General features: G+C 40.5%; 1 protein-coding gene across 2 annotated transcripts in view; it reads right to left on the bottom strand.

Moving 5' to 3' along the window:
* Positions 1-323: 323 nt before the first annotated feature.
* Positions 324-25,670, bottom strand: part of NYAP2 (neuronal tyrosine-phosphorylated phosphoinositide-3-kinase adaptor 2) — a 141,830-nt gene continuing 116,483 nt past the window's right edge. For both annotated transcript variants that reach the window (XM_064457388.1, XM_064457389.1), the window contains exon 6: positions 324-4,361. In XM_064457388.1, the coding sequence (XP_064313458.1) occupies positions 4,134-4,361 (228 nt within the window). In that variant the 3' untranslated portion in view covers positions 324-4,133. The remainder of the gene's footprint in view (positions 4,362-25,670) is intronic.

Below are 25,670 nucleotides of genomic sequence, written 5' to 3'. Positions count from 1 at the left end.
ACTGTGAAAGGTACTTATAGAAAAAATTCTGTCTGCTCTTCAGAGAAATCTTATTCTAAGGATTTAGTTGAGGATGGCACTCACTCATGGTGTTAGATGCAACCAGGCACGACTTGCAAATATTAACCTATTAAAGCAATTCATTCATTTCCTCCAGCAAATGATGCGATTAAAAATGTGCCTAGGGAATGTTATAAATACACATCTATGACTTGACTTTTCTTCCCAGGAATCTCTGGCTAATCCCTAGTGAATAACCCAGCTCTAAACTGGAACCATCAAATGAAAATGAACAGCCAAATATTTTAAACTATTGCTTTTTATTGTAATTACACCGGAGCACAAATAAATAAGCACTAAATTATTGTAAAATATTGTCAATGCACTAAAGGAAGCAGAATTGATCTTCAAACAACATCTTATTACTTCAGAAGTATCAAAGTACATTTAATTACATCTTACCTAAAAAAATCAAGTACAAAAATGAAAAGAAAATTAATATGTATTTATACTGTGTATATAGAAACGGCTAATAATATGATTACAGTTAGCCTCTAGCTACTCCTTACTCCTACACAATCTCAGGCACATACCTGACAATTTCTAATGAAATATGAGAAAAAGCAACATGACATTCAATTTCAAGATATTGGTAAATGTATCACATTGGAATGAACACAGAATGATTTCATTTTATTTAAAAACCCTGTCATTTAAAAACATAGTGCTGTTGTCCACTTAAAAATAAACAACCCAAACCAAAAAACCCCATACCATTTTATACCATTTGCTTTAATTTGTCAAAAGGAGCAATAAAGTAGACATACATTGGCTAATATACGTAAACACATTTTTAGTGCAAGAATAACAAGACCTGTGACTTTACTGTGCTTTCTTGAAATCACAGTGCACTTTACACAAATTGCTACACTATAATGTTTAACTTCAGGAGTTTAAAGCAAAATAAGTGCATACCAAACAATTTCATATATACAGTCTTCGTAAGTGTGTGTATATATGTGATCTGTATGTATATACAGATTGCATATTTATACAGACTACAGCTTTAATGACCATGTGTAACTAAGCACTGTCATTCACCCTGTGACACAGAAACTGCTGAGACAATAGGTGATGTAAAAAATGTTTAACAGCGTTTTGATGGCACGCTCGCGGCAGTACGATGCACCTTTTACTCGAGCGATGGGGTGGGCCAGCAGTCACAGGCAGGACTATGGCGCATGTCTTGCTCTGGCTCTGTCTGTGACCTTTGGAAACTGCTCCGCCGGAGCCTCACTTCCCTCCTCTGTAAAATGATTCTCGCAAGCGTGAGGTTTAGTTCGCATTTCTAAAGTGCTTTGAAGGTAAGTGCTAAGTTATATTCTATTTTTTCATGTACTGTTGCACTTAAAAGAAAAAGCCATTGTTTCCATGGGATACAATGGAGGTCTGGAAGCACATGGGCAGTTATTAGGAAGGACAACATAAACAGTGTTGAGCAATAAAAGCAAAACAAGGAGTGGTTTTACGGTGGGTTAAGTGTACAAGCAAGCCTGCTTAGGACAAGAATGCTTCAATTCCCTGATCATTATTCCTAGTATGTATCGATATGAAAAGGACACAATATGAACAAACACTATTAAACACGTAACTGTTTATATTAATGTTTGCCTTCCCCCAAAGGGCCTGGCACTGCACCGCCTGGGTGTACCCACGGGTCTGGGCTGCAAAACCGATGCTTCAGTAGTAGTGGTTTTAAAGTAATTGCTCCAGGAAGAGACCAGTGCAGAGAAGGAGTATCAAGACTGACTAAACGCTGGCTTTCATTTTGTCACCAAAGACTTAATGCAGTTGGGGGAAAGGGTTGAGCTAAGTATTTCACACATGGTTATGAAAAATTCTTCTCTTGCCACATAACAAAGAAGACAGATCATAAACACTTTCTGAATAATGAACCTGTTATCTCAACAGATTTCTCACGACCAACAAGTCGTCTTCTTTCCAGCAGATTCTGGAACTTTGTGAGATCTCTGGAGTTTTTCTTCTGCCATTTTCTTTCTTTAAAAAAAAAGAGAATAAGCAGAATATACAGTTGGTGTCTTTTGGATGTAACATGTATTCAAAGATTCCTTCACAGCCTCTGGGTTTTTTCATGTCTTCTGTCATTTTGGCTGTGAGGGGCTCTTTAAATCTGCATTTCAATTGCCTACCCATTCCAGCCACTGTATATTTGTAACATACACCAATATTTAATGTATGCGGGTATATAGGTATGCACACATCTATGAGTATATATATAAAGATACATGCATATATACATATATATGTGTGTACACATATGCATATATACATATACAGTAATGCTAATATACATACACACATATAAACACACACTTTCTCTTTTACAGAAATCTCAGTTTGGACATCAAAATATACATTAGTTAGTTATAAAATATTTTAAAACTTTATTTCAGAGGCTGAAAAGAAAATACTACTGGTAAAGCATTACTCAAACTCAAACTTCAGCAATATAGATTACAAAAACCTTCTAAAATTTGTTATTTTTGGTTTTTTTGATCAGCAATTACAGCTGTGGCAATGCTGTCAGTACAATTTCAAAGAAAAGCCAATATAACAAGAAGTTTCAAACAACACACCTTTTCTTCTCGGCAAATATAATATTAACATGATTGTTTTAAAGAGGGACTTCTGTGCTACTAAACTTCAGACACATAGATAGAAATTTAAATATACAAAATATATGCCATAGATCTTTTTTTCCCTGCTTCACAGCAGTACAACTTTCCCTCGTTCTCAACAGATCCTTTTGGAAGATATTTCACCGCATGGATTTCACCCTCATAATCAGCATAAGCCATCTCTTTCTCCCGTTAAAACCAGGAGGTCATAATTCTTTGGTCATGACATAATATTCTGTTAAAATGGGTGTAATATAATACAGGATTGCAAGCCAATTACAGAAGCAGCCAGGAAGAAGCATACCCAGGAGAATGTGTTACGTGGGCCTCTGCTTCAAAACCGCATGAAATCAAGAGGGATTTCCCTACTGGCTTTCAAGGGGTCTGAATTCCAGCCTTTATAAATAACACCAGGAAATCTGACACAGCGTAAAGTAAGGATGTGTTGCTGGATTTAAAAATAATAAACATGTAAACAGATTTTGTTGCCTTTATTTCTGGACCAAAGACAAATGTGGACAGGAACCGTGGCTGCAGTGCCACTGCCTTAACCTGCTAAGCGACGGGGTCTCTCCGTCACGGGCTGTACAATGCTTAGTCACAGTGAACCATGGTCTCTGCTAGTCAGCTGAATACAATGAAGGAAGAGGTTCTTTGCAGGCTTTTCTGCAGAAAATTTAGTTTCTTGGCCAAATAATTTTAGTAACTGATTCATATAAAATCAAGGGCAATTTGTCTGATGAACTTTATGGGAAAACTGATGCAGAACAATTCATATTTCAAATGCAACTTGGGCACCCACGTTAAATGCTTTTATTTGCATTGCTTGCAGTTTTGCTGTTTCCCACCAGAACTCTCTCCTTTGTCCAGCCCTCCCCCCCCAAAGCTACGGACACCTAACGAGTACGACTCTAGGTAACTTCTACAGCCCTAGCACCGAGTTGTTTTGCACATCGTCCTGTTCAACAAAACGTACAACCGCATGCTTTTGTACAGAGGCCAAACCTAGGCAGGTAAGAGAAATAAAATGGTGGCAGCAGGGGAGGGGAGGAACATTAGAATACCACATAGAAAATAGGTAATAAAACAGTATAACAGTAACATTATATAGTAAAATTCTTCATAAATTTTTGAATTTTTATATATATATTTAAACAGTGTATTAGTTTGGATGTTTTCAATATATTGGTGAAATATTTACATTTTCATATCTTCTGGATCCAAAAAAATCCTGGATAAATATGTATACCTTAATCCAGTCAGAAACTTAAATCTCCTTCTTGATTGACAGGTGAGCACTGTATCGGTGTGGTTTTTTTCCTAGGAAGTCCACCACCTGCAGCTAAGTCTTAGGTTAGAGCCTTTGCCTTATTAAGAAAGCAGGCTACCTGTGCATGGAGCAACACAGTGGAGAGGGCGTCCTCCACACGCCTGTCAAATTGCAGTGTCCCAGAAAACAGTCTGTTGTTTGGAATAAGGAGGAGGGCTGTATTTCTTGGTCCCGGTATTCTTTTTCCAGCTTGGCAAAATAGGCATGCTGTCCTGTTTGCAGAGTCCTTTTTCTGATTTCTGTCGAGCTTTTATTTCTTTGCAGAGGCAACGTTTTTTCTCAATCATATCCAGCATTGTATGGTCCCCTTGCAACCACTGCATACACGTCACCTATTGGGGGGTAAAGGGGAGAAGAAATAAAAAATGGAAAAAGAAAAGAAGAAAAAAAAGAATACAAATAACTATTTGGGCATAGATTGAATATGTAGTTTCTTTGCAAGGCTAACATTACTCTTATTTGAAACATTCTAATTTGTTTGATGAACAAAAAATCTCTATGCCAACAACAGAAACAAAGTCAGCCTTTGCTTCTAACTACTACTTCATGAAAATAAAAAGGTAATAAAATGTCACCTTTTTAAATTCTCCAGAGCAACAAAAACTAATAAAAATAAATGTTTTGCCAAACTAGCACTGGTTGGATTTTAAATGATGGAATAGATCTTAACATCGTCCTTAAGTTGTGGAAATAAAAAATTCTGTACACCGAAACCCATGTTTTATTTTGCTTTTCAAATCCAATCTGTCACATTAAAAGCATGGTGTTAATACTTCTGAGTATCAAGCTAAAGATAACTCTGTGTTTAATTTTTAAAAAATTATTTAATAAACTAATAATTCAAATTATATGGATTAACCTATCCTATTCGGTGACGATATTTCATTAACTGGAAGGCACCAAGACTTTAGAAACGCCATGTTTTTGTGCATGTAGAATATTTGGAAACATGATCCTGATCCAAAAAAGGAGGTTAGCATACGTTTAGTTGTAAGTACATCTCACAGGCCCTCTGAAGCCTGAGAATGTGGCTTCCTTGGAATTCAGCGGGGTGCTCACATGACTGAAAATATGTGTGTCTTCAAAGGCTTTTGACTGGAACCAAAATTGCTAATACTACACTATCCTTAAAGGTCTCATTGTATTTGGATGACACACTCTATACCTGCAAATCAGAAAACTTCCTCTCAACAGCTACTTTGCAAATTTGAAGTTATGATGTCTTGAGTCTCCCAGCATTTATTTTCCACATTAGTCATAAATTAAGGATTTGTGTGTAAGTAAACGCACGCCATACATTCACAGGGGCTGTCCAAGTACATCTCTGATTTGTCATGAAAATGAACATGTACGGTAATACTTTGACAGCATTTTATGATTCAGGAAGGAAATATATGTTTATTATTAAGAGTATTTGAGTACATTTAATAATGCGTATGCCTTTCATTCACAAATCTCAGACTGCCAAGTGTGAGCGTACACCAGGTTCCTGGAACTGGGGAGAGGTCTCTTAGAAGCCAATATAGAAACTGCCATTGATCTCGGTAGCTTTTGTGGTCACTTTGAAAAGTATTTAGCTTTTACTGATAAAAAGATACAGTAAATATTGAGATTTATCGCAGGAAACAAAGCAAAATGAATAAATGTGAGCAAGCCTACCAGAAAAAGTACTAAAAATAAATTATGTACTCAAACAGAAAAATAATCAGAATACAGAAATGTGCATATTATTTCAAATATCTTTGTAAAAAAAATTTTTAAAGGGGTGACACAGGACAAAAGAATTTCAGACAGAATTACCTTTCTTTATACTGAAACAAAACCATGCTTACCTTATACATCAGATAGTACTTTGAGTAGAACAAGTTTAAACCACAATATGAATTTTGTTCTTAAATATTCTTATGATTTTAGAATTACACAGGTAACGTATCTGCAGCGTGTCCTCCTGCGTGGCTGAGATAAAAGTCTTCTGGAGGCCTGCTGTGCCTGCTCTTCCTAATCAAACACTTATTTTTCATTTCAGGAGCGATTTAACATTTACTGTGGAGCAGGCAGGTACGAGGCATGTCATCAGCCACGGCTGTGAGATTTTTCTCTCTTTGGGTGCCCAGGCCTGGTCCAAAACTCACCAACTGAACTGGAGATACTCCTCCCTGCCCCCCGGCTCAACTTCACAGGTCTTTGGCCGAGGCTGTACCTGAGGCAGATTTCCTGCCACTCTACTCATCAGTGACAGGTTAGTACTTACGCAGGGTCTTCATTTTGGCTGGGTCCTCCTACGTGGGGCAGGGCAGGGACACAGTCTGTACACAATTTGTTACACAAAATATTCACAACACACAGCTGCACACCAGCTTCTGGGCTGGATTTAACAACAAATTATTATGAAGAATTGGAGGTTTTCCACTTTCCCAAACATAGATTTTCAAGACTGCTTGTGATTTTTTTTAATGTTATTTTTGTTTGTGGCTAAGTCTTTTGCATCCTCATCATCTTAGAAGTACCGTCCACACGGTACATTCCTCTCCTATAACTACATTCAGGTAATGGTATGCGCAGCATGAACGTGCAGAATTGGTATTTGCAAAGCAATTTCTAAAATAGACTAAGTGAACATATATGATGAGGAGAACAAATGTTAAAGTGTTTTATTTTATAGTTTTGCCCAGTTCTAGTGTTAATGTGCAACAAAATAAAAATGTACTGAACAAGGGTGCATGCCTCTTGAGGTTGTAAGACAGATCTAAGAGGAAATCACCGGTTTGTACATCAAGGAACTACAGATATGACAATAACTGTGTTGCTAATACAAAATCCTAGAGAGTGTTAACTATATTTTCGATGTGTTCTATACAAACACACAGGTGCTAAGGCTCACCAGCCAGCACTCAGCCCAGCTGTTTAATCACAGCAGTAACTCCTGATGACTTCAGTAGGGCTACAGAGGTGTTTAAAGCTAATGTGTTTAACACTGCAGAATTAGGCCTAATCCTTCCTGTGATTGAACTGATGGTGCTCATGCTTAGTTCCAGTATTAATTTTTTCATATCCTCCCTCCTTTCTGGCGTCAGCCTGCTCCTCTGGTCACATACCAGGTTGTTAATATCCCTGCTATATCATAACAAGAGATTTGTTCAGTGTGAGACACACAAAAGATGATGATGTAACAATTTATGGAAGAAAGTAGAGTATTCATAACATTTTACAACTATACAGGTCCCCCGTTCCCGAAAGGTCACATAGTGCGTGAAGAAAGGTACACAGGCAGCAGCATGTCAGAGCTTCGCTGCAGGTGTGGATGTAGGCAGACAGGCACAAAACACATCAGCACTGCTGGTAACAGCCAACGAGACAAAGCACAGGAGAAGCAAAGTTGGTTTTGACCAAAGAGTCTTGGCCCAAAGCCTGTTCTTACTGAAAAGGGAAGAAAGAACCAGCAGCTAATGTTAGGATTGTAAGGAGGGATCTCCGGGAGACTCCAGGACATGTATCAGGTACTATGTCACATAATCTCTTTTGAATTATTAAATCTGCTGGTTGTACATCAATTTTTGTTTTGATGGAATTTTTACTCATTAAATTATCTGGGGTTTAAGACACGATTATTTTTCAAAACCAGACAAAGCAAGAGTGTGAAGGAAAACACCAGCCAAAGGCCTAGAAGTTTGGACATTCACCTAGGAGGAGGTGGAGGTTGGCTCAAATTCTTGCTTCTAAGCAGGCAGTAAAAGCTGTGTGATAACCTGGTGTGTAGGAACGTAGAGTGGTTAAATAAATTCTCTCAACTGAACTTGACTGAGCAGAAGTTTAAGTGAGGATGTCTCATGAGTTCCTGGTAAACACACTAAGCCTTTGATTATTCATTCTTGTCTAGGGTTTTTTTCAAAAATCTTCTTTAAAGCAAATGCTTGTCCTAAACTTGAACATCAACAACAAAAAGTAAGAAACTTCTTCCACTATACAAACCTGAATGCTTCTATACAGTTTTAATCACCAGCTTTCTCAAAGGCCTTAGGAGAAACCAGTCTATGGTGCCATCTTACTTTTACTATCTACCCTATTTTAGTGATATTTTTATTCCCAAGACATTGGAAGTGAATTTTATTAAGATCTATTAGATACTCTCAGGTTCTAAGTTGGCAGTGCTGCGGAACAAGAAGCAATATTATAAAACCATCTTTCAACTATGAAAAAACAATAACAACTTTACACACCCTCAAAAAAAAACAATGCAAAATATTTTGTCTGAGAAAACCTTTCTAAGTAAAAAAAAAAATCACTTCTGTTGAGTGTTTTAATGCTCTGTGAAGATCTGAGAAACAAACCAGACAAGCTAGTTCTCTTCTCTGCAAAGTGCAACTGGTGTGTAGGTGCCTCCGTTAGCAGTTGGCCTGTCTTTATTTCTTCTTACCTCACATGACTGAAATTTTGAATTATTCTAGAAAGATATGTAGCAGTCCCGATGGTTTACAAATACATGTATTCCTTAGATTAGATTGCCCTAAGCTAGATCACAGAACTGTCTTAGAGCAGAGGTTTGACGGGCAGAACATCTATAGTTCAATCACTCTTAGAGAACAGAACCTGGAGCCAGAGGCCAGTACACGCCGTAGCTCTCTGCCACATCAGAATTTACTGAGAAAAGCTCATAATCCCAGGGAAAACTCAAAACAGGCTTTGGGGAACAGACAATGACTCACTCTGCCAGGAACTCCCTGGTGTCACAGCAGACTATTTCTGTTTTCTACTGCCCTGGCACGGGCTCTGCCCTGGCCTCAGGCACCCCCACCGCTGCCCACACAATGATGCCGGCACAGCTCCAGCCCATGCTGTGCCATGGCAGCCTGCACCAGCAGATTCACAAAAGTGCTCAAAATATGGGTGTTTAAAGCAAGAAAAAGAAATGTAAATGAACATAGTTCTTTCCCTGTTCTTAGCTAAGCAGGACAGTTTGCCAAAGAAAGTAATAGTTACAGATGGAAAAAGATAGAAAAAAATATTCTCCAAAAACACAATCAAGCAGCTACTGATGGATACAACTTTGCACACCTGCTAGCTGCAGTCACCATGTGTAGCAAACCTCTTGTATCTTTTGGTTGATGACTATTCACAATATGAGGTAAGACTTTCTGGCCCTTCAGAAACTGGACTTTCACCATAAGAAGCACCAAGCAAAGTACATCAGTACAGTGCACAAGCAGGTCTGTGTAAGTTACTGAACACAGGTATGCTACTGAAAAAAAATATGGCAATACCTGTAAGTTATATACAAACCAAACAATCAAGAGGATGGGTCCATACTCTTTTCGGTGGTGCCCAATGACAGGACGAGGGCCAATGGGCACAAGCTGGAACACAGGCAGTTCCACCTGAATATGAGGAAAAACTTCTTTCCTGTGAGAGTGCCAGAGCAGTGGAACAGGCTGCCCAGGGAGGGTGTGGAGTTGCCTTCCCTGCACACATTCAAAACCCTCCTGGTTGCGTTCCTGTGTCCCCTGCTCTGGGTGTGCCTGCTCAAGGAGGAGGCTGGACAAGATGGTCTCTAGAAATCCCTTCCAACCCCTGCCATTCTGTGATTCTGTGATCCCATGTAGCACAGCCTTTCCAAGAAGGGGTATGAAAAGAAAAATCTGTGACCAGGACTGAAAATATAGAGTAAAAAATCCTCAGCACCAGGCCTGGGAGTCTCTTTCTTAGGTGTAATAAATTTTACTTGCTCATGTGTGACCGATAAATAGCTACACAAATACATAGATAGATAATGCTCTCTCTTGGTAAAAAGACATACGTGCTACATAACTCCCACTGATATTCTCTTGTATCTAATCGAGCCCCCTGAAGGTTTAATGGAGAGACCCGCGCACCAGGCAGGCAGGCGCCCTGTACTCCTGCCTGTGCCAGGCAAGAGAAGAGCAAGTGCTGGGAGCAATTCTGCTCCTCCAAAGTCAGGCCACAGGGGTGAAGTGGAGGTAGGATAAAATCATGCTAATTCTCAGTGCTGAGAAGCGTTTCAGGAAACCTACCATTGAAAGGTGCACTATAATTTTTCACACAAGTGCCAATGAAAATATGTGCTGCTAAAAATGCCATGGGGGAGAAGAAATGTTTGAAATCTTGTAGGCAGCTCTATTACTAGTCACAAAGTTAGAAAATGCTGCCAAATTTCATTCATTTTTGAGGAAGCATTTCTACTGTTTGAATTGACCACCCAATGTTTCATGCTCTGGACACTTCGGGGTGGGGGGTGAGGGTGGTTGGGGGAGGGGGTCTTTGCTGTATAAACTTTTAATGACCTATAACAATTTCCCACTATATTTACACGAGGGCTTTAGACAACACCATATCCCATTCAGCTGCTTCTCCTCATGACATCTTGGCTGGTAAGTTCTTGGTTTGCCTAGTTTTAATGCTTCTGGTTTATTTGAGGTGAGGTCGGAAGCTCTGGGCAATAAGAAAGCTCCACAATTAAATAGTGCTTCCATAATTTTTTCCTAGTACCATAGGTTCCCACTTACTGTGCAGAGGTTGGGGCTGAGGAAGATGCTGTTCTCTTCTGGCCCTTGTGAGTGTCTCCCTCTCCTGCTGGATGGGCATTGGGGCTGACTCTTCATTTACAGGAAGGATTGGGAAAACCACATCACACGTATGTGTGATCATGGATGTCATGTACAAACAGCTTTTCCTTTGTGACAACTGCATATCACAGATAAAATGAAAGCCCAACAGTTGACGTGAGGCTGTAACAAAGTGATCCTAAACCAACGCAAAATATAATGAAATAAAAAATATCAGCAACATTTGGAGGAGATTATTAAAAATGTCTCCTGGATCTGTAAACAAAGCGATCTCTAACGGTGCAATCTGTGTGCAGTGCTACACATCATTCAGCAGAGACAAGCATGCTGGTTTGTTGTGGCAGGCTACAGTAAGTGAAGAAGAAAGGCTTTCTGAAAGCCACTTACCATCCTCTGGGAGGAAAAGGTACTCCCTCCCTCTTGCCTGTTCTCAGACAGGAGTTTCCAAACTCTCTTTCTCACTGAAACTCTTGACGGCACTTTCTCTGGTTGCAGATGGGTCCCAGCCATCTGGCCGGGTAAGGTATTTCCACTCGGGAGGGTGTGAAATCCCACTCCTAGAAGGCAGTCGTGTGCCACGGGTGCAAGTGGTGGAGGGCTATGTTAAGTAGCAACAGTTACTTGACGATCTGCTATCTGATACTCTTAGCTTGACATGGAGGTCCTCTTAGCACATGTTTGCAAAAGGGGAGTTGTCCAAGGCAGGAGTTCAGCCAGAATCAGGTTTCAGAAAATCTGAGCAGCAAGATCCTCACCCGTTTGAAGCCAACAGGAATGTACTGGCTGACTTCATGGGTCCAAGAATTTGACTACAGTTTGTTCAAACAAACAGTCAAAAAACCCTCAAATGATTTGAAAAGCCTTCGGAAGAGCTCTTAGAAAATTATGTTGGACAAGATTTCTTTTGCTAACTGTTAGCTATAACCATTGCACTGCAGTTGAATATTGTTACTTCCAATGGCTGCAAAAGTCAGTAGGTGAGGGTAGAACTACAGGCTAAATCTGCAGTCATTTCTTTCTCTCTGACAGAGGTACTCTGGAATAATATTGACATGAAAGATGGCATAATTTGGCCCAGGACAGTTAGCTGTTCATATAACTTTGTACTGCTAACCCATTCTCCTGTTACCGTTAGATTCAAAACAACAATTGATTATTAATACAAAGGTGATTAACAGTAACGGTATGTTCAGGAACACACAGGACATGCAAGGTGAGGTGTGAAAGCAGACACTCTCCATGCAATTCGTAGTGCATGGTAACGCTCCCTGGGGACACTGGATAATGTAACTGCAAATACTTCTCTAGAAGTGTCTGAGGTGTTTTCTAGAAGGTGTCCTATGATGCCAGCAACCACATTAGAATGATCCTGTGCATTCACGTACTTGCACATGCACACAAGCACAGGCACACACAAGGTGCTAAGCGCTACACGAACTACCCTTTCCAGCCTTTCACAAATTCTTCTTTTTAAGGGACACAGTAACATCTCTATTTTCTTTCTAAGCATTTGGGAAGGAATTCTCCCAGCACACCAGTCTTAAATTTAACAAAATAGTTGGGTGGGAAGGAGCACTTTGTAATCCCACCCTGTATGTTTAACATTAAAAGAATTCACTGACATCTGCAATTTCAACTTATGAAACTGTATATGCATCACATTTTAGGGCTATTTTAACATTTGAATTGCTGTGTTTAAAATTTTGATTTACATTATTCTAAATTTCTAAACTTCTGGAAATAAGTTGTCTTACCAATGATACCACTACAGAAAAAAATGAAAACTAGAGTCCCTGTAAAAACTCTTCTACCACTTAATGCAATTATATGATGCAGTGTCATAAGAAAACTCTGGGTACCTTTTTTCAAACACACAGCTCACTAAAATACTTATTACATTGTCTTCTGCTCTATGGCCTGACTAATCTACCACTTAAAAACAACTTACAAGAATCTTTGGAACTCCAGGAATTCCCAAAGATTCAAGATTATGAGCAATTAGTGCTTATACTAAATTTAAATTAGCAAATGGTTAGTAAACCTTCAGCACCTCTGATTCCAGACCTCCAGTTTCATGATTCATTGCTTCCAATTACTAAATGTCACAGTTACTTTATACAGAACCTGCCCTGCGCATACTCCTATGCCTCAAGTTTTCCAGTAAGCCTCGGATTATTGCTGAGGCTATCAATAAAGCCAACTTTGAATGATAAATTCACCGTCCTGTTTTCCATTTTTATACCAGCAATCAGTCTAGCTATAGATCTTCCTGACCTTGCATTATTATCTTATTTGGAAGCATGCATTCTTCTCATCTAAGCCTTTTTTTTTTCAACACCATACAACTGTCTGAAATGTACTACTTGATCTACGTTAGTTAACACATCCTGTAAATGCTAGTATGTTTAAAAGAAAAGCCTGTAAAGTAACTCATATTAGGGATATTGTGTAAAGTTGTCTCATGCATTTCATTTATGCAGTGGATCAACACAAAGTGCATTCCTATTAAGATCACTCATTAAAAATCAAAGATTAATCTATGCCTTTGCTAAGCAATAAATGCAGAACTCAGGCAACCCATCACGATACATCCTGTCGCTCATTGTAAAATAGAAAGGAAAATTCCATGTTGTATTACATCAGTCACAGGAGGGACAAAGGACAGAATACTTTGCTAGAGTTCAGTGATGCAGAGATCTCCTGCTAACTGCATTTTGCAGTACAGCACCTGCAGAGTAACACTCTAATGTCCTTGACGTCCTTGAGAGGTTACTAACCCTGTCTGCCCACCTATTCCTCTTGCTGGCAGTTGCTGCTCCGTTGCATGTGAGCCTTAACTGCTCATGAACCATCCTTAAAACAGCAGGATGGTTTGAGGCAGTGGCCTCAGTGGCCACTACAACTGACTGAGTAACCGCGTTCACAGTACAACACACCTGTAATTAGTTGTGTTGTAACTAAAAAATTCATGCTTCTTACTGTAAATCATGGTAGTTTTGCAAAACTGCCAAATTCTAAATCTCATACTAAGATGAACAGCTTGCCCTGCTTTGTGTTCAGAGGTGGCACGGGGCAGTGAGAGCTGCTGGTGGGCAAGATCCTTTCCTCCTGCAGATCCAACCCCTCCAGATTGCAGAAGCTCTCATGTACGAGCAAGCTGAAGGCAGCAGGGTGCACGGTCTAGCTATTGCTTCTGGTCACCCACCAGAGGCCAAGAAGGACCCAGGAATTGAATATGGAAGAATGAAAATTAGTGGAAACAAGACCAAGACTTTGGAAGAATTAGGAACTACAAGGAAGCAGACATCGAGGCCAATCCTAAAGTTACAAAAATTTGATGTGTGGGGACACCACAAATTCCATTAGTTTTCCCATTTTATTGGACTTAATTTTTTCCAAACTAAAAACATGTACATGAGCTTCAGCACTCTTCCTATTGTCAGTACTAGAACTCAAGATTTAACTAACCTTTTGTTGCTGCAACAGCTGAAGAACCTTACATCAGAAAAGTGCCTAAGTTCGCTAGCATTTTCAAGAAAATGGTCACAAGAATAATTTTAAAATAAAAACCCATAAAATTATCAAAATAATATATGGAGGGAGAATGCCTCAGCACTGAGGACTGGTGCCTTCCATTCCTCTTGTTTTGTATTAGGTAATCTAAATACATGAATATCTCAGTTACAGACTGTAAAGTTGCTTTACAGATGATAAATTTTGAAATATGATGTTACATTTCTCCTTTTTTGATAATGAAATTGAGTCAATGATCATTTTCATAGATTAAATACCATTTCTCAGGTATTGTACTGATTATATGGGGGGAATAGAGTTTAGGACAGCATGACTGAAACACACACTGATTATACAGAGATGATCATATCCTTGTAGGTAGTCATGGCTTCCATTTTAAAGATGCATAAAAACATTATTAAAAAACAGAGCTCTCTATTTATGATTAATTTCTAACTCCAGTTTGAAATGCAATTAATGAACAGCTACTAGAGTTATAAACCGTACTGAGAGTTTCTAAAGAAACCAAACATGTAAGAACCTGCCTCAGTATGAAGTACTACATCTGCTCTACCCTCACAGCAACATCATGCAATTTCATATGTATCAGGAATTGCTAAACTATATAGTACTCAGATCTAATATAGACACGATTTGCCAGCACACAGGATAACTGAGATACTGGCAAGAAACTAGGACTGGCATCTGCATGCTTTAGAAAACGGGATTCGTTGGGAGCAGCGGTTCCCTGTACGTTGTTTCTGTTTTTCTGTTTAAAAGACAATCTCCAGAAGGATGACACTGGCTGATACAGCATGTGACACTGATTCAGCATTAACTCATTGAGAAGACTGCACACACTAAACCATGAGCACTGGTCTGCTGAACAAGGGCTTTGCTCACAGGCTCCCAAGCATGGAGTGACCAGACAAACTTGACTTAGCCTACGACAGCAGCATGGGTTGAATTCAAGTTCAGATCTCCAGAGCAGGGAGAAAATATAAATATCCATCTTAAAATGAATGGCTAATGACAACGCACGGCAAGCAGAACATCCAGCTTCATGGCAACCTATACACACATATCACCTGTAACTTAAGCAAACAAATTGTCAACCAGCAAGAAAGTGCTGTTTTTCTCTGATTGTGTTTCTGTTTTAAAGTTTGGTACAGAAATCAACCAAGAGCCATGGCCTGACCAATATTAATTTTAAAATTGTGTATTGCTATTGTCTTTTTTAATTTTCAGTCTTTCTATTGTGAATTATACAACTGTGATTATAAAACCCAGATAGTAAACATGCTTTTCCAGACTGCAAAAAAAGAGATGGGCTGAACACGAGCCCACTAATTGCCCCTGATTTGCAAAGGCTTAAGATCAGGCTGCTGGCCCAGAAATGCCGAGCTCCATCCAAAGGAATACGTCCTTTCCCCATCCTATTTTCTGTTGAGAAAAAGCATTCCTTGAACATTTCAGTTATAGTTTATGAGTGAAATGGGAATTTGCTGTTGACGTGAGCGTGGTCAGAGTTTAACCCTGTAACTTTAAATTAAAAAATGAAAACGATTTTCAATTGTGCGATTTTAGTTGGGGTGAAGGCTCTTCCTAGCAGTGACTCTGTCACCCTACAAGTTCCTTAGTATTTCCTGCCTAAAGATCTGTCTTCTGATAGTTTTCTGAGTAGCTGCTGCCACTCTGCTGCAGTAACTGACTACACACTGAGACTGGTCCAGCTGAACAAGTTAATACAATGATAAAATTAACTGTAAAGAAAGCAAATTTATCACTCCTAGGTCTCATAGAGAAACACATATGATTATCATTGAAGCTCCAGTTCAGAGTATATCTTAAACACATGCTCAACTGGAAAATATGTATCAGTCATCCCCTTGATTTATAAGGATATTTTGCTATTTAAGATAAGCCAGTGCTTTGGTGCCTCAAGGCCAGATAACTGAGTCTGCATACAGTTGTGTGGTGATTAAGAATAATTTTACAAAGGGCTAATAAATGATCGTTAGCTGTTTTAATAAATGCCTAATCAATTGGAAATTTTATGTTACTGTGAACTGCAAAGCGTAAGAGATCTGACAAAGAGTGGCTGTAATGTTCCCATAAAATTGACTCATAAAGTATGATATTTTCACCCATTCCTAAAGGCTCATCTGCACTGGAGAAACTTTTATTTCCCTCCTAAGACCTCTCTATATCCAGTATTTATACGTGCAAGATGTTATAGATATGGGTTACCCCCTAGATTTATTGCAAGTCCCCGATGTGAATAAAGTTGGAATTTGCTGCACGAGAGTCCAGCTGGGTAAGGGCATTTCTAAACCTAGGAGCACTTGACCAGCATAAGATACAGAGAACCAAAACTACACGGTTTTGGCTGTTTCCAAACATTTTTCAACCCCAGAAGACTGTCATGAGAAAGACAAATATCTGCAATTTTGGATCTGTTCAAATAATTTTTCTGAAAAACTGGAAACCTTAATATTAGTAAAAATAATAATCTTTTAAAGTTCTCATTTAAAATACATGACTTTTTATTTTCATTGTTCAACAAGACAAAATGAGAATAAAAGTAGGTTATCAAAAGTGGGTGCTGGCATTCATACGTTTTTATAATCGGCATACACATAATGAATATGAATAGCCACACATTTCTAGTGAAAGACTATGAACAAACACACATACATGTACAGAGATATATAAACATACTATACATACATACATGAGTGAATATACATATTTATGTGCATACAGTATACAGACAAGATACTATACAGGTACAGTAAGTGCAATATACTGTATAAGGCTATACAAACACCGAAAGATTCTGGTGAAATGGTGACAACCGTGAGAACAAAGCTTGGATGGTTTGTGACTTAACGCATACGGTGGGGAAGACCTCGCTGTTCCGTGTCGTGTTTTATGCATCAGACACACACAGTTCGAACAGAAGCATGGTACAATACATTCAGTTCATATACAGAAAAGGTAAGACAGGTGGGAGTGCATGGAGGTAACTGAAAGGCATATGAGCAGACAAATAAGGTTGCTCTACCTAGAATACAGAATGTTTGGTTCATTTACAGAGAATGCCTATATATAAACCCATGCTTTCATGAATTCATGCCATTTTTATTTCTATTTTTTCCTTTAGGAATATTATAAAATTCTTGCCCTGAGTTAAACATAAATACACACAGAAAAGGGGGGGGGGGGGGGGTGGTGGTAGGAAATTGCATGCTTCTGGGTTTTTGTTTTAAATATTTTTTTAACCAAGGCACAATGTCTTCAATAGTGGTTGCAAGACCATTTGAAATAAACTTAGCAATTGCTATTGTTCTGGTACTGCACCCTTCTTAATGTGACTAAACTAATTGTTTGCACACAAAAGTCTCAGAACAAGTTTTAAAGTGAATTTACAAGTTTTAGAAGAGAATAAGTAAATTTATGAGAAACGCCATAAAGAGAGATTCCCTGAAGAGTTAGGAATGCTACCAAATTAAATTCCTTTATAGGCATCCTATTGATGTTTGGACTGAAATTATTTCACATAAGTTACATTATAAACAATTATTTGTTTAGTATTACTGTAAGTTGTTACCTATTTTTAGCAGAACCATGTAAAATGCTGTAAGAGCAGCTAAAAAAGAGATTAAGAACTTCCAAATAATTTGTAGTTTCTTGCTGTAGGCAGGATAGGACAGTGTTCTCACTGATTCAGTGCTTTATAAGCTGCAAGAGTTACAGCTTAGGAACTCTTGTTCAGTGATGCCATAAGACTTTCAAGGCATGTATCTCTCCATCTCATTGGCCTGCTTAAGTCTTTTATTTGAAATATTCATTATTAGTTTCTATGTATGTCATATTAAATTCTGCATACCTGTGTACAAGTCTGACTCTCAAAAGAAAGTCCTGGGTGCAAAGGCCATGCTTGGCTATTGCCCCATGTCCGAGCCCTCAGTCTCCAGAGTCACACAGTTCTCACCAACTTCTCACCAACTTCCAGGGGCTCTGGAGAGTACCTCACCTTCCAGGGAACAACCACCTACATTGTGCAGCATCGGCTGTGGCATCTGTCCCCACAAATTACTCTGTTGAGATAAGACTATTTTCCAAAGTACTGAAACACACTGTCCCAACTCTATCAAAAACAGGCACAATATAACAACCTCCTGCCTGAGCCAACAGACCAAGCAGATGAGATCTTCTCATGCATGTCCTATGCTTTTTAAAGAAATTGTAACTCCCAGTCTGAGAAACAACTAGATAAAGACAGGAAAAAATTTTGAGCAGGAAGTGAAAACCCTCATAAATGATGTGTTTCATTCTTTGTCAGAATATTGTTGTATTTTAAAAGTTTCGACAACTTCTATGAGGGAACAAGCCTCTTTCTGTACTCTGCTGGCAAGCTTACAAAGCCTGTGCAAGAAGAAAAGACTAGTGTAAGGGAATGGAATATTCTTCCCCCCATTCTCTTCCATGACAGCTGAATTAGCAGCGGCCAAGGCAGCACTCGAGGGTGAGGAAAGGTGTGAAGACAGACTTTAGGTCTGTTGCTGAGAGACTGGTCACTCTATTCCCACCTCCGATACCCTCCTCCTGTGGCATTACTTCTCCTACAGCTGACCTGCTTTCACCCATCCCTGCTTCTCCCCGACACATCTTTTTTGTGCCTAAAACCCCAGCTACTGAGCAGTATGAAGAAGGAGAGCCACCAAAGCCATGTTTGGGCCCTGGGACCTACTGCAACAGCAGCGCATGCTCAGATCCACCTCTGCCTGGCTTCCCCAACACCGTGAATCAGAGGCCACTTCGGTGGTGTGAGGGCTGCCAAGCATGCACTCTCTCATGCTCCTAAGGCCACGTCCTGGCAAAGTAGGACCCAGCAATGCAGTGACCTGCTTTTGCTGCATGACCAGCCCAGCTAAATGATGAAGAAAAGATGTTGGGACAGCAACAGCAGGGCTGTCTGCCAACAGAAGACAGCTTTGACACATTTGCTTCTCATGCCAGTCAGGCGTGCCTTGGAGGTGAGGGACGACGGATGTGGCAATTCCATCCACTTCAAGGTTTGCATTTCCTTCCTTCCTTCCTTCCTTCCTTCCTTCCTTCCTTCCTTCCTTTCTTTCTTTCTTTCTTTCTTTCTTTCTTTCTTTCTTTCTTTCTTTCTTTCTTTCTTTCTTTCTTTCTTTCTTTCTTTCTTTCTTTCTTTCTTTCTTTCTTTCTTTCTTTCTTTCTTTCTTTCTTTCTTTCTTTCTTTCTTTCTTTCTTTCTTTCTTTCTTTCTTTCTTTCTTTCTTTCTTTCTTCTCCTCTGTTTTCAGTTTATATATTTAGTTTGCACTGCTCTGGACCCATGCACTGATTATGTAAGACCAGATTCAAGCTGCAACTCAACACAATGCAATGTGGAGCCTTCCCTAAAGCATTAACATTCTTGTTGTTGTTCTCATCCAAAATGTGCACAGCACATTTAGCTGGACTGACGACAGCAGAATTTTGCCTTCGTGTGTGCAAGGTATTGTCCTTGCAAGAAAAAGAAAGAACTGTGTAAAGTAATGCAACCGCTCCCTCTCGTGGGCATGGGGCTCTGCTGCACTTCATAACGGCACAAAAGCGTACTCGGAAATCCAGACTCTCACAGGTTTTTAGCAGTGCGAACTCCCCAGAAGGCTGTGTCACACTTCAGGACACAGGTCATGCCCTGGCACTTCTTTCTAAGTGGTGGCAGTCAGTGTGATGACTCATCCCTGGCTCTTGTGAACATTCAGCCCGAACTAGAAGGCAAAATCCTATGGCTCTGGACGATTCAGATTTTCAAATACGCTCAGGCCACACGCTGGGCAAATCCAGCCATCATCTCAAGGTGAAAGCTGGCCCACGACCAAGTGCTTGTGCCCATGTTTCTCTCTGTACCCCACTGTGGTTCTTCCTTGCCTGTCCATCCCCCAGGTAGGACCCAGAGGAGTTTCCTCCTCCCAGCTACTTGCAAAACCAGCATCCACAAAATTCACTCTATGTCTACATTTGTTTTTGCCTACACAGACACTAAAGACTTCCCCACTGGAGCAGCAGCACTTCTCCACAAGAAGGCCAGTTGAGAGAGAGGCATAATTTGTAAAATGTTCCTAGAAAAATTTACCTGGCTTTTAGGTTTTAGATATTCAAATGTATCTTGCTCTATTACTGTCATATAATACTAATTAAAGTCACTGACGAAGACACAGTAGACTGCACCCCAGATTGATTTTGCACTTTCTAATTTCACATAAACTGAAGCTTAAACAATTCCTGACAGTCACATACTTACTGAACTACCCCCATCTGCAACTGCTTACTTTCTCATCCATTACACTGAACTTACAGATCCTTGGCGTAAGGACAGTCTTTGTTCTACACACGTCATCTACTAACACAGGGACCTTATTTATAACTATGACTCTTAGACACCACCGCAAACGTTATTGTGGTTGATCCTAGTGGTCAACATTAAGCAGGTTTTGGATCTAATGACTACCCCAAGCCTTATTAAAGGTGATGGTTAAACATAAGGAATAATTAAATCCCTTTAAGGGAATAGCTTCACAGGCAGAAATAGCAGCTACCATCCAAAGCAATAAATAGTGTATAGAAAGTCCAGACCAAAACCCCATGGGACTCTGATTACAGAGCGAGAGGCATGGGACTGTTCCCACTCTGTGGACATACATTTTGAATGAAGAAAAAGATCAAGTATCAAAAAGGAACAACCATAATCTTGGCTCCAGGAGCACAGAGACAGAGATCTCAAAGGCATTGCACTGGCTGAAGGGGAACACTTGGCATTTATACACAGGGAGAAGAAGAAACCAATTGCCACCATCCCATGAATTGTTTCATATGTTTTGCCATTCTACGTCCAAAATACACAATAGACTTTAAAACTTTTGAAAATTAGAGGAAAAAAGAGGGACAGAGAAGTCATACCAGACTGCCAATTAGCACAGTACTTAGATATTCCTTTTGAATAGGAATATGGGGCTGCATCTTCCCTGAGATCTTTAACCAGTAGCCCAGGGGGAATTTTTTTTTCCCTTTGGCCCAGAGAGCAACTACGACAGAAGTTGGTTCTTTCATTGCAAATCCTTCTGCATTACTAGAACCACAAAAGCAGAATCACTAGAGTCTGATGTTAGCTTCAGACTGTGATTCGTCAATGAGTGCAGCTAGTAAAGATTTACAGTACTGAATGATGACACAGGTTTATGCTATGTAGCAGGTACGAATTCTCTTACTAGCACGCGTTCTTTTTTGGTTACCACTTCCCTAGTATTCAAACTGATTGAAAGAGTGCTTCAGCCTACAGAGCTCTCCATCTACTTGCAGTGACTGTATGTCTTTCATATAATGGAAGTTAAAAAAAGACTGCTGTGATCAGATATGGAACAGTGGAGCTTGATTTATAGGTGCTCGTTTTTCAGCAGCAGAATTCATTAAATGCAGTAGTCAGGAACCCAGCCCTGCTACGGTGCCCAACAACTGCAGGGCGTTTACTGACTGCTTTGAACTCTTTACACTATTGCTGGGGAAAATGGCAACTTTAAGCTGAGAATAATAGAAGAGTACAGATGCTTTGTTTATGCTCACAGAGTAGCATAGAGCCCATATGCTTTCAGAGGCACATTTGCCAACTAAAGCATGATAATGTCAATTCATTGGGGAAGCACATTGTCTAGGTGCCTTCAAAAATAATTATAGCCGTAACAGTAACAATCTACCCTTCTTGCATTCATTACAGAGTGAACACAATGCTTACAAGGCATACAAGGACTACAATATGCTATTGTATAGCAAACATAACTAAGGCTAAAGACATCAAGAGCTGGGCTTATGATATTTAGCTGGCCCAGTACAGAGCTGTTCATTAACTTAGGCATGAGACAAATACTTAGATGTATTGCTGAACAGCACTCAGTACTTGTCAAAACTCAACTCTAAATTATTTCTCTAAAATTTTGTAGATTTCTTACAATGAGCTTATGCCACTCTTAAACTACAGGGTATTGCTCTAAGAATGCATGTGGAGAGCAGCTAAATACACATCTCAGACTTTTCTTTGTTGTATTTCCCTTCCGTCATCCTTTTGTTTTAGAATGGAAGAGTTAGAATATGCGTTTGGGATTTTTCTGCTAGAGTATAAAATTAAATAATGTTTTCATGATAAAAAGTGCGTGTTTTAATTGCATTTCAGTTAGCACCTAAATATTGAGCCTTAAACCAGATGTTATTTAAGCTGCTGCAAGGAAGAATTCAGGATTTAGCAGGTGAGGCTGGCGCAAGCCTCCCTCCCTAATGGCAGCTGATGCAGTGCAAGGCTGTTCGTGGCGCAGAGCGGCAGCCACCCTTCTGCGGGGCATGCAGGTACCGCCGAGGAACATGGATTACAACGATTTTTGAACACAGTTCTTGCAATTATTTGATGCAACATTTACGATTCCAGCTAGCAGGGAAAGAAAAAAACCCGACACACTGAAACCACTCCTCTTAAAATAAATAATTTATCTCCTAAAAAATTCGGGTGCAGTTCCTATGAGACGTGAACAGGCTTTGCCTCCCCCTCAGCTGTGCGGGGCTTTCTCCCTGGCAGTGCCAAGCAGGAGCCCTGCCAGCCGGGCACAAGGGCAGCGCCCTCGCTGCCGGGGAAGGCCCCCCCCGTTCCGTTCAGTTCCGATCCGCTCCGCGGGGAGCCCCTTCCCCGACAGCCCCCCGCCGCGGCGGCGGCGCCCCGGGGAGCGGCGGGGGCGCGCCGCACGGACACCCGCCAGGCGGCGCCATGGTGCCGCCCAGCGGGGCGGGGCGGGGCGGGGCGGGGCGGGGCGGGGCGGGGCGGGGCCAGCCCTCCCCCTCCCGAGGGCAGAGCCCCGCCAGGCCCGGGCCCGCCGGTTCCGCCCGCAGAACCGAGGTGCCCCGCCCCGCCGGGCTGCGGGGCGCCGCCAGCCCGCCGCAACGGCAGCGCTGCCCGGGCGAGCGCCCTGCTGCGCCTTCCCGGCCCTGAGAAAAAGAAAGCTTTTCCTAATCCTCCTGTATTTTCCAAACTGTTCCTTCTGAACAGTTGTTAAAGTGCATTTTGGTCCAGCACTTCACCGGCGCAGCCCCAAACAATAAGGAGGGTATTTTCTTGTCTTCTCGCTGAACGTAAACCAGCGTGCATCATGCCCGTCTTGGACCAACTGGAAATGAATACAACGACAAAACCCCTCCGGTTGCATATTTAAAGTAGAAAATCTGCTTACTTCCCTACCTGCATTAATACATTGGAAAACTATGCTGGAAAAATCTCAGACTCTTGCTTTCAGGACTCTGCAAAGCTTGGATTTACATTTCCTCAAAAGAGCTTCCCTAGTGAGGTCAAACACCAAACCCACAAGCCAGCCCACCCACCCCAGCACCACTTCAGGTTGCCACTCTCCCCTGGGCACTGCTAGCAAGGCTGACTACGAAACCTGGCAGGCAAAAAGATGCCAGAAGCACATTTCAAAGATTAACTGTAGGTAGGACCCAGCTGTATCATCTATATAGCTTCTCCGTTACACTCAGTGCCCATGGATTAAGTCTGAAAAGGTATAAATGCCTATTACGTAGCAGTGGAAATTTTAATGACTGTTATCTGTTATGTGTTACTTACACCTGTAGATGTCCAGGACCCTCTAACACACACAGAGCAGGAATGAGCCCAGCTAGCTTTCCACAACTGACAGAGATGGTTAAATTAGGAGGATAAATTACCAGGTTATCCAAGGTAACAGACATGCAGCTCTACGTGGTCACTGAGGGGTTAGCTAGGTGAATCCCCTCTGCAGGTGCCTTTCTTCATATAACCCACAGGGAACCTGTATTATACCCCTGATTTAGAGGTAGGTAGGATACATCTCAGCTAAAGGGCACACTCAGACTTTCTGCAAGTCTGTTTTTTATTTAGGTACCTAAATAAGATTTTAAGGAGCCAGCTTGTATCTAAAATTCTTGCCTATCAAAGATACATACCCAAATGAACTATTGATAGATTCAGTTGATGAGAATAATTACATGGCCATGTCCATTCTCTGAATGGGAGGCCTTTCCTCTTTGCTATATTATATTCAGATAAATCATAAAATAAGTGAAATCTCTCCTCAAGTTTTGAAGGCAATTGTTAGTTTGTCCACCGTGTGGGCTTTCTGTGTCTTGTTCACTGAAGGAGTCATATGGAGGAAGAAAAATGCCAGCTTGACTTTCTGGGGGCTCAGGCGGATACCAGCCAAGTAATGAACGGAGCTGCATTTTCTTTTATTTTTTTTTAAATAAGCCACAAAAAAAAATTCAGTGTTGATTCTGATGTATTTTCTAGCTTTTTCTTCATTCCTTCAATGCAAGTTGAAACTCCTTCATTCATAGCTGTCCATGTATCTTCATTCTCTCCTCTGAGTTATTCCTTCTAATCTCAGCATGACTCTGGATTTTACTTTGATCATCACTGTAAAGTTTATATCTTCTTTCCTTGCTTAAATTGGAGCTAGATATCACTGCCCGATCCTCCCCACAAGAAGACACCAGACCTTAAGAGGCATGAAAACCTTCAGAAATAAAATAGCATACCTTGAGGAGACAACAGTAAAGGACAGCGCTGTCTTCCTGCTGAAAAGCAAATAACTAACAGGCAGCATGAAGAGAGGTTGCACATTTGCAGATAAGGTACACAGTTTTGTGGAAATCTGTCTGAAAATAGGCTCTGCTTTGCAGAAAAGCTGAAATACCACATCGTTATTGTCAGGAGTTTTGTTTTCAAAGTGTGTATTTTCCTTCAGATCATGGAGCTTCATTATAAACATGCACTGCTATGCTGCTATGCAGCTTAACACATGTGATCTTCCAATAGCTGTCTACATCTTAATGAAAACAAGCTTCACTTTGCAAAATTCATTTGCACCAAAAAAAATCTAGAGCTAGTTATATTGGCTCTTTTTTTCTTAAAATGGAAACTGGTGTTTTTTTGGTGCACTGAAGACTGTTTCAGAGAAGCCTGGCAGTGACCTAGAGATGATTTTATGTACATTAAAAATACGGGTGCGAGATGCTCTACTCTCCAGCAGAGGGACTTCCACAGTTGCTTGAAACGTTTTCTTTTGTGACAGACATGTTTGGTGCACACGTATATCCTGTATGCAACAGGGATTTCTGAGTCCACTGATAGGGTGTAATCCCTTGTTACCCTGAAGTGAAGATGCGGAGAATGACAGGATGCAGGGAAACAGCACTGTATTGCAGTGATACCTGTGCCTCTAAATCCTGCTTGCTTTACACAAGTGAACAATTTTGTTCATTATGGGGGTCCCAGGGTAGGACCAAGCTCAGGGTGAAACACCAGACCGTGCCTGCTACAGAAGTCTCAGGCACCAGCACAGAGTCTCCAGCAGTGCAGGTAGTGAGTTATTTTTTGGGGCATCCTTGGACCATGTTTATTCTACTTTGTAAACCTCACATGGTGGTTAACTTCTACTGTTCTCTGTCCAGTTGGATGGCTA

The sequence above is a fragment of the Phalacrocorax carbo genome, chromosome 7 (assembly GCF_963921805.1).
Source record: "Phalacrocorax carbo chromosome 7, bPhaCar2.1, whole genome shotgun sequence".
Taxonomy (NCBI): domain Eukaryota; kingdom Metazoa; phylum Chordata; class Aves; order Suliformes; family Phalacrocoracidae; genus Phalacrocorax; species Phalacrocorax carbo.
Note: the sequence above shows the minus strand (reverse complement) of the source record. Positions and strands in the feature narration are given on the sequence as shown.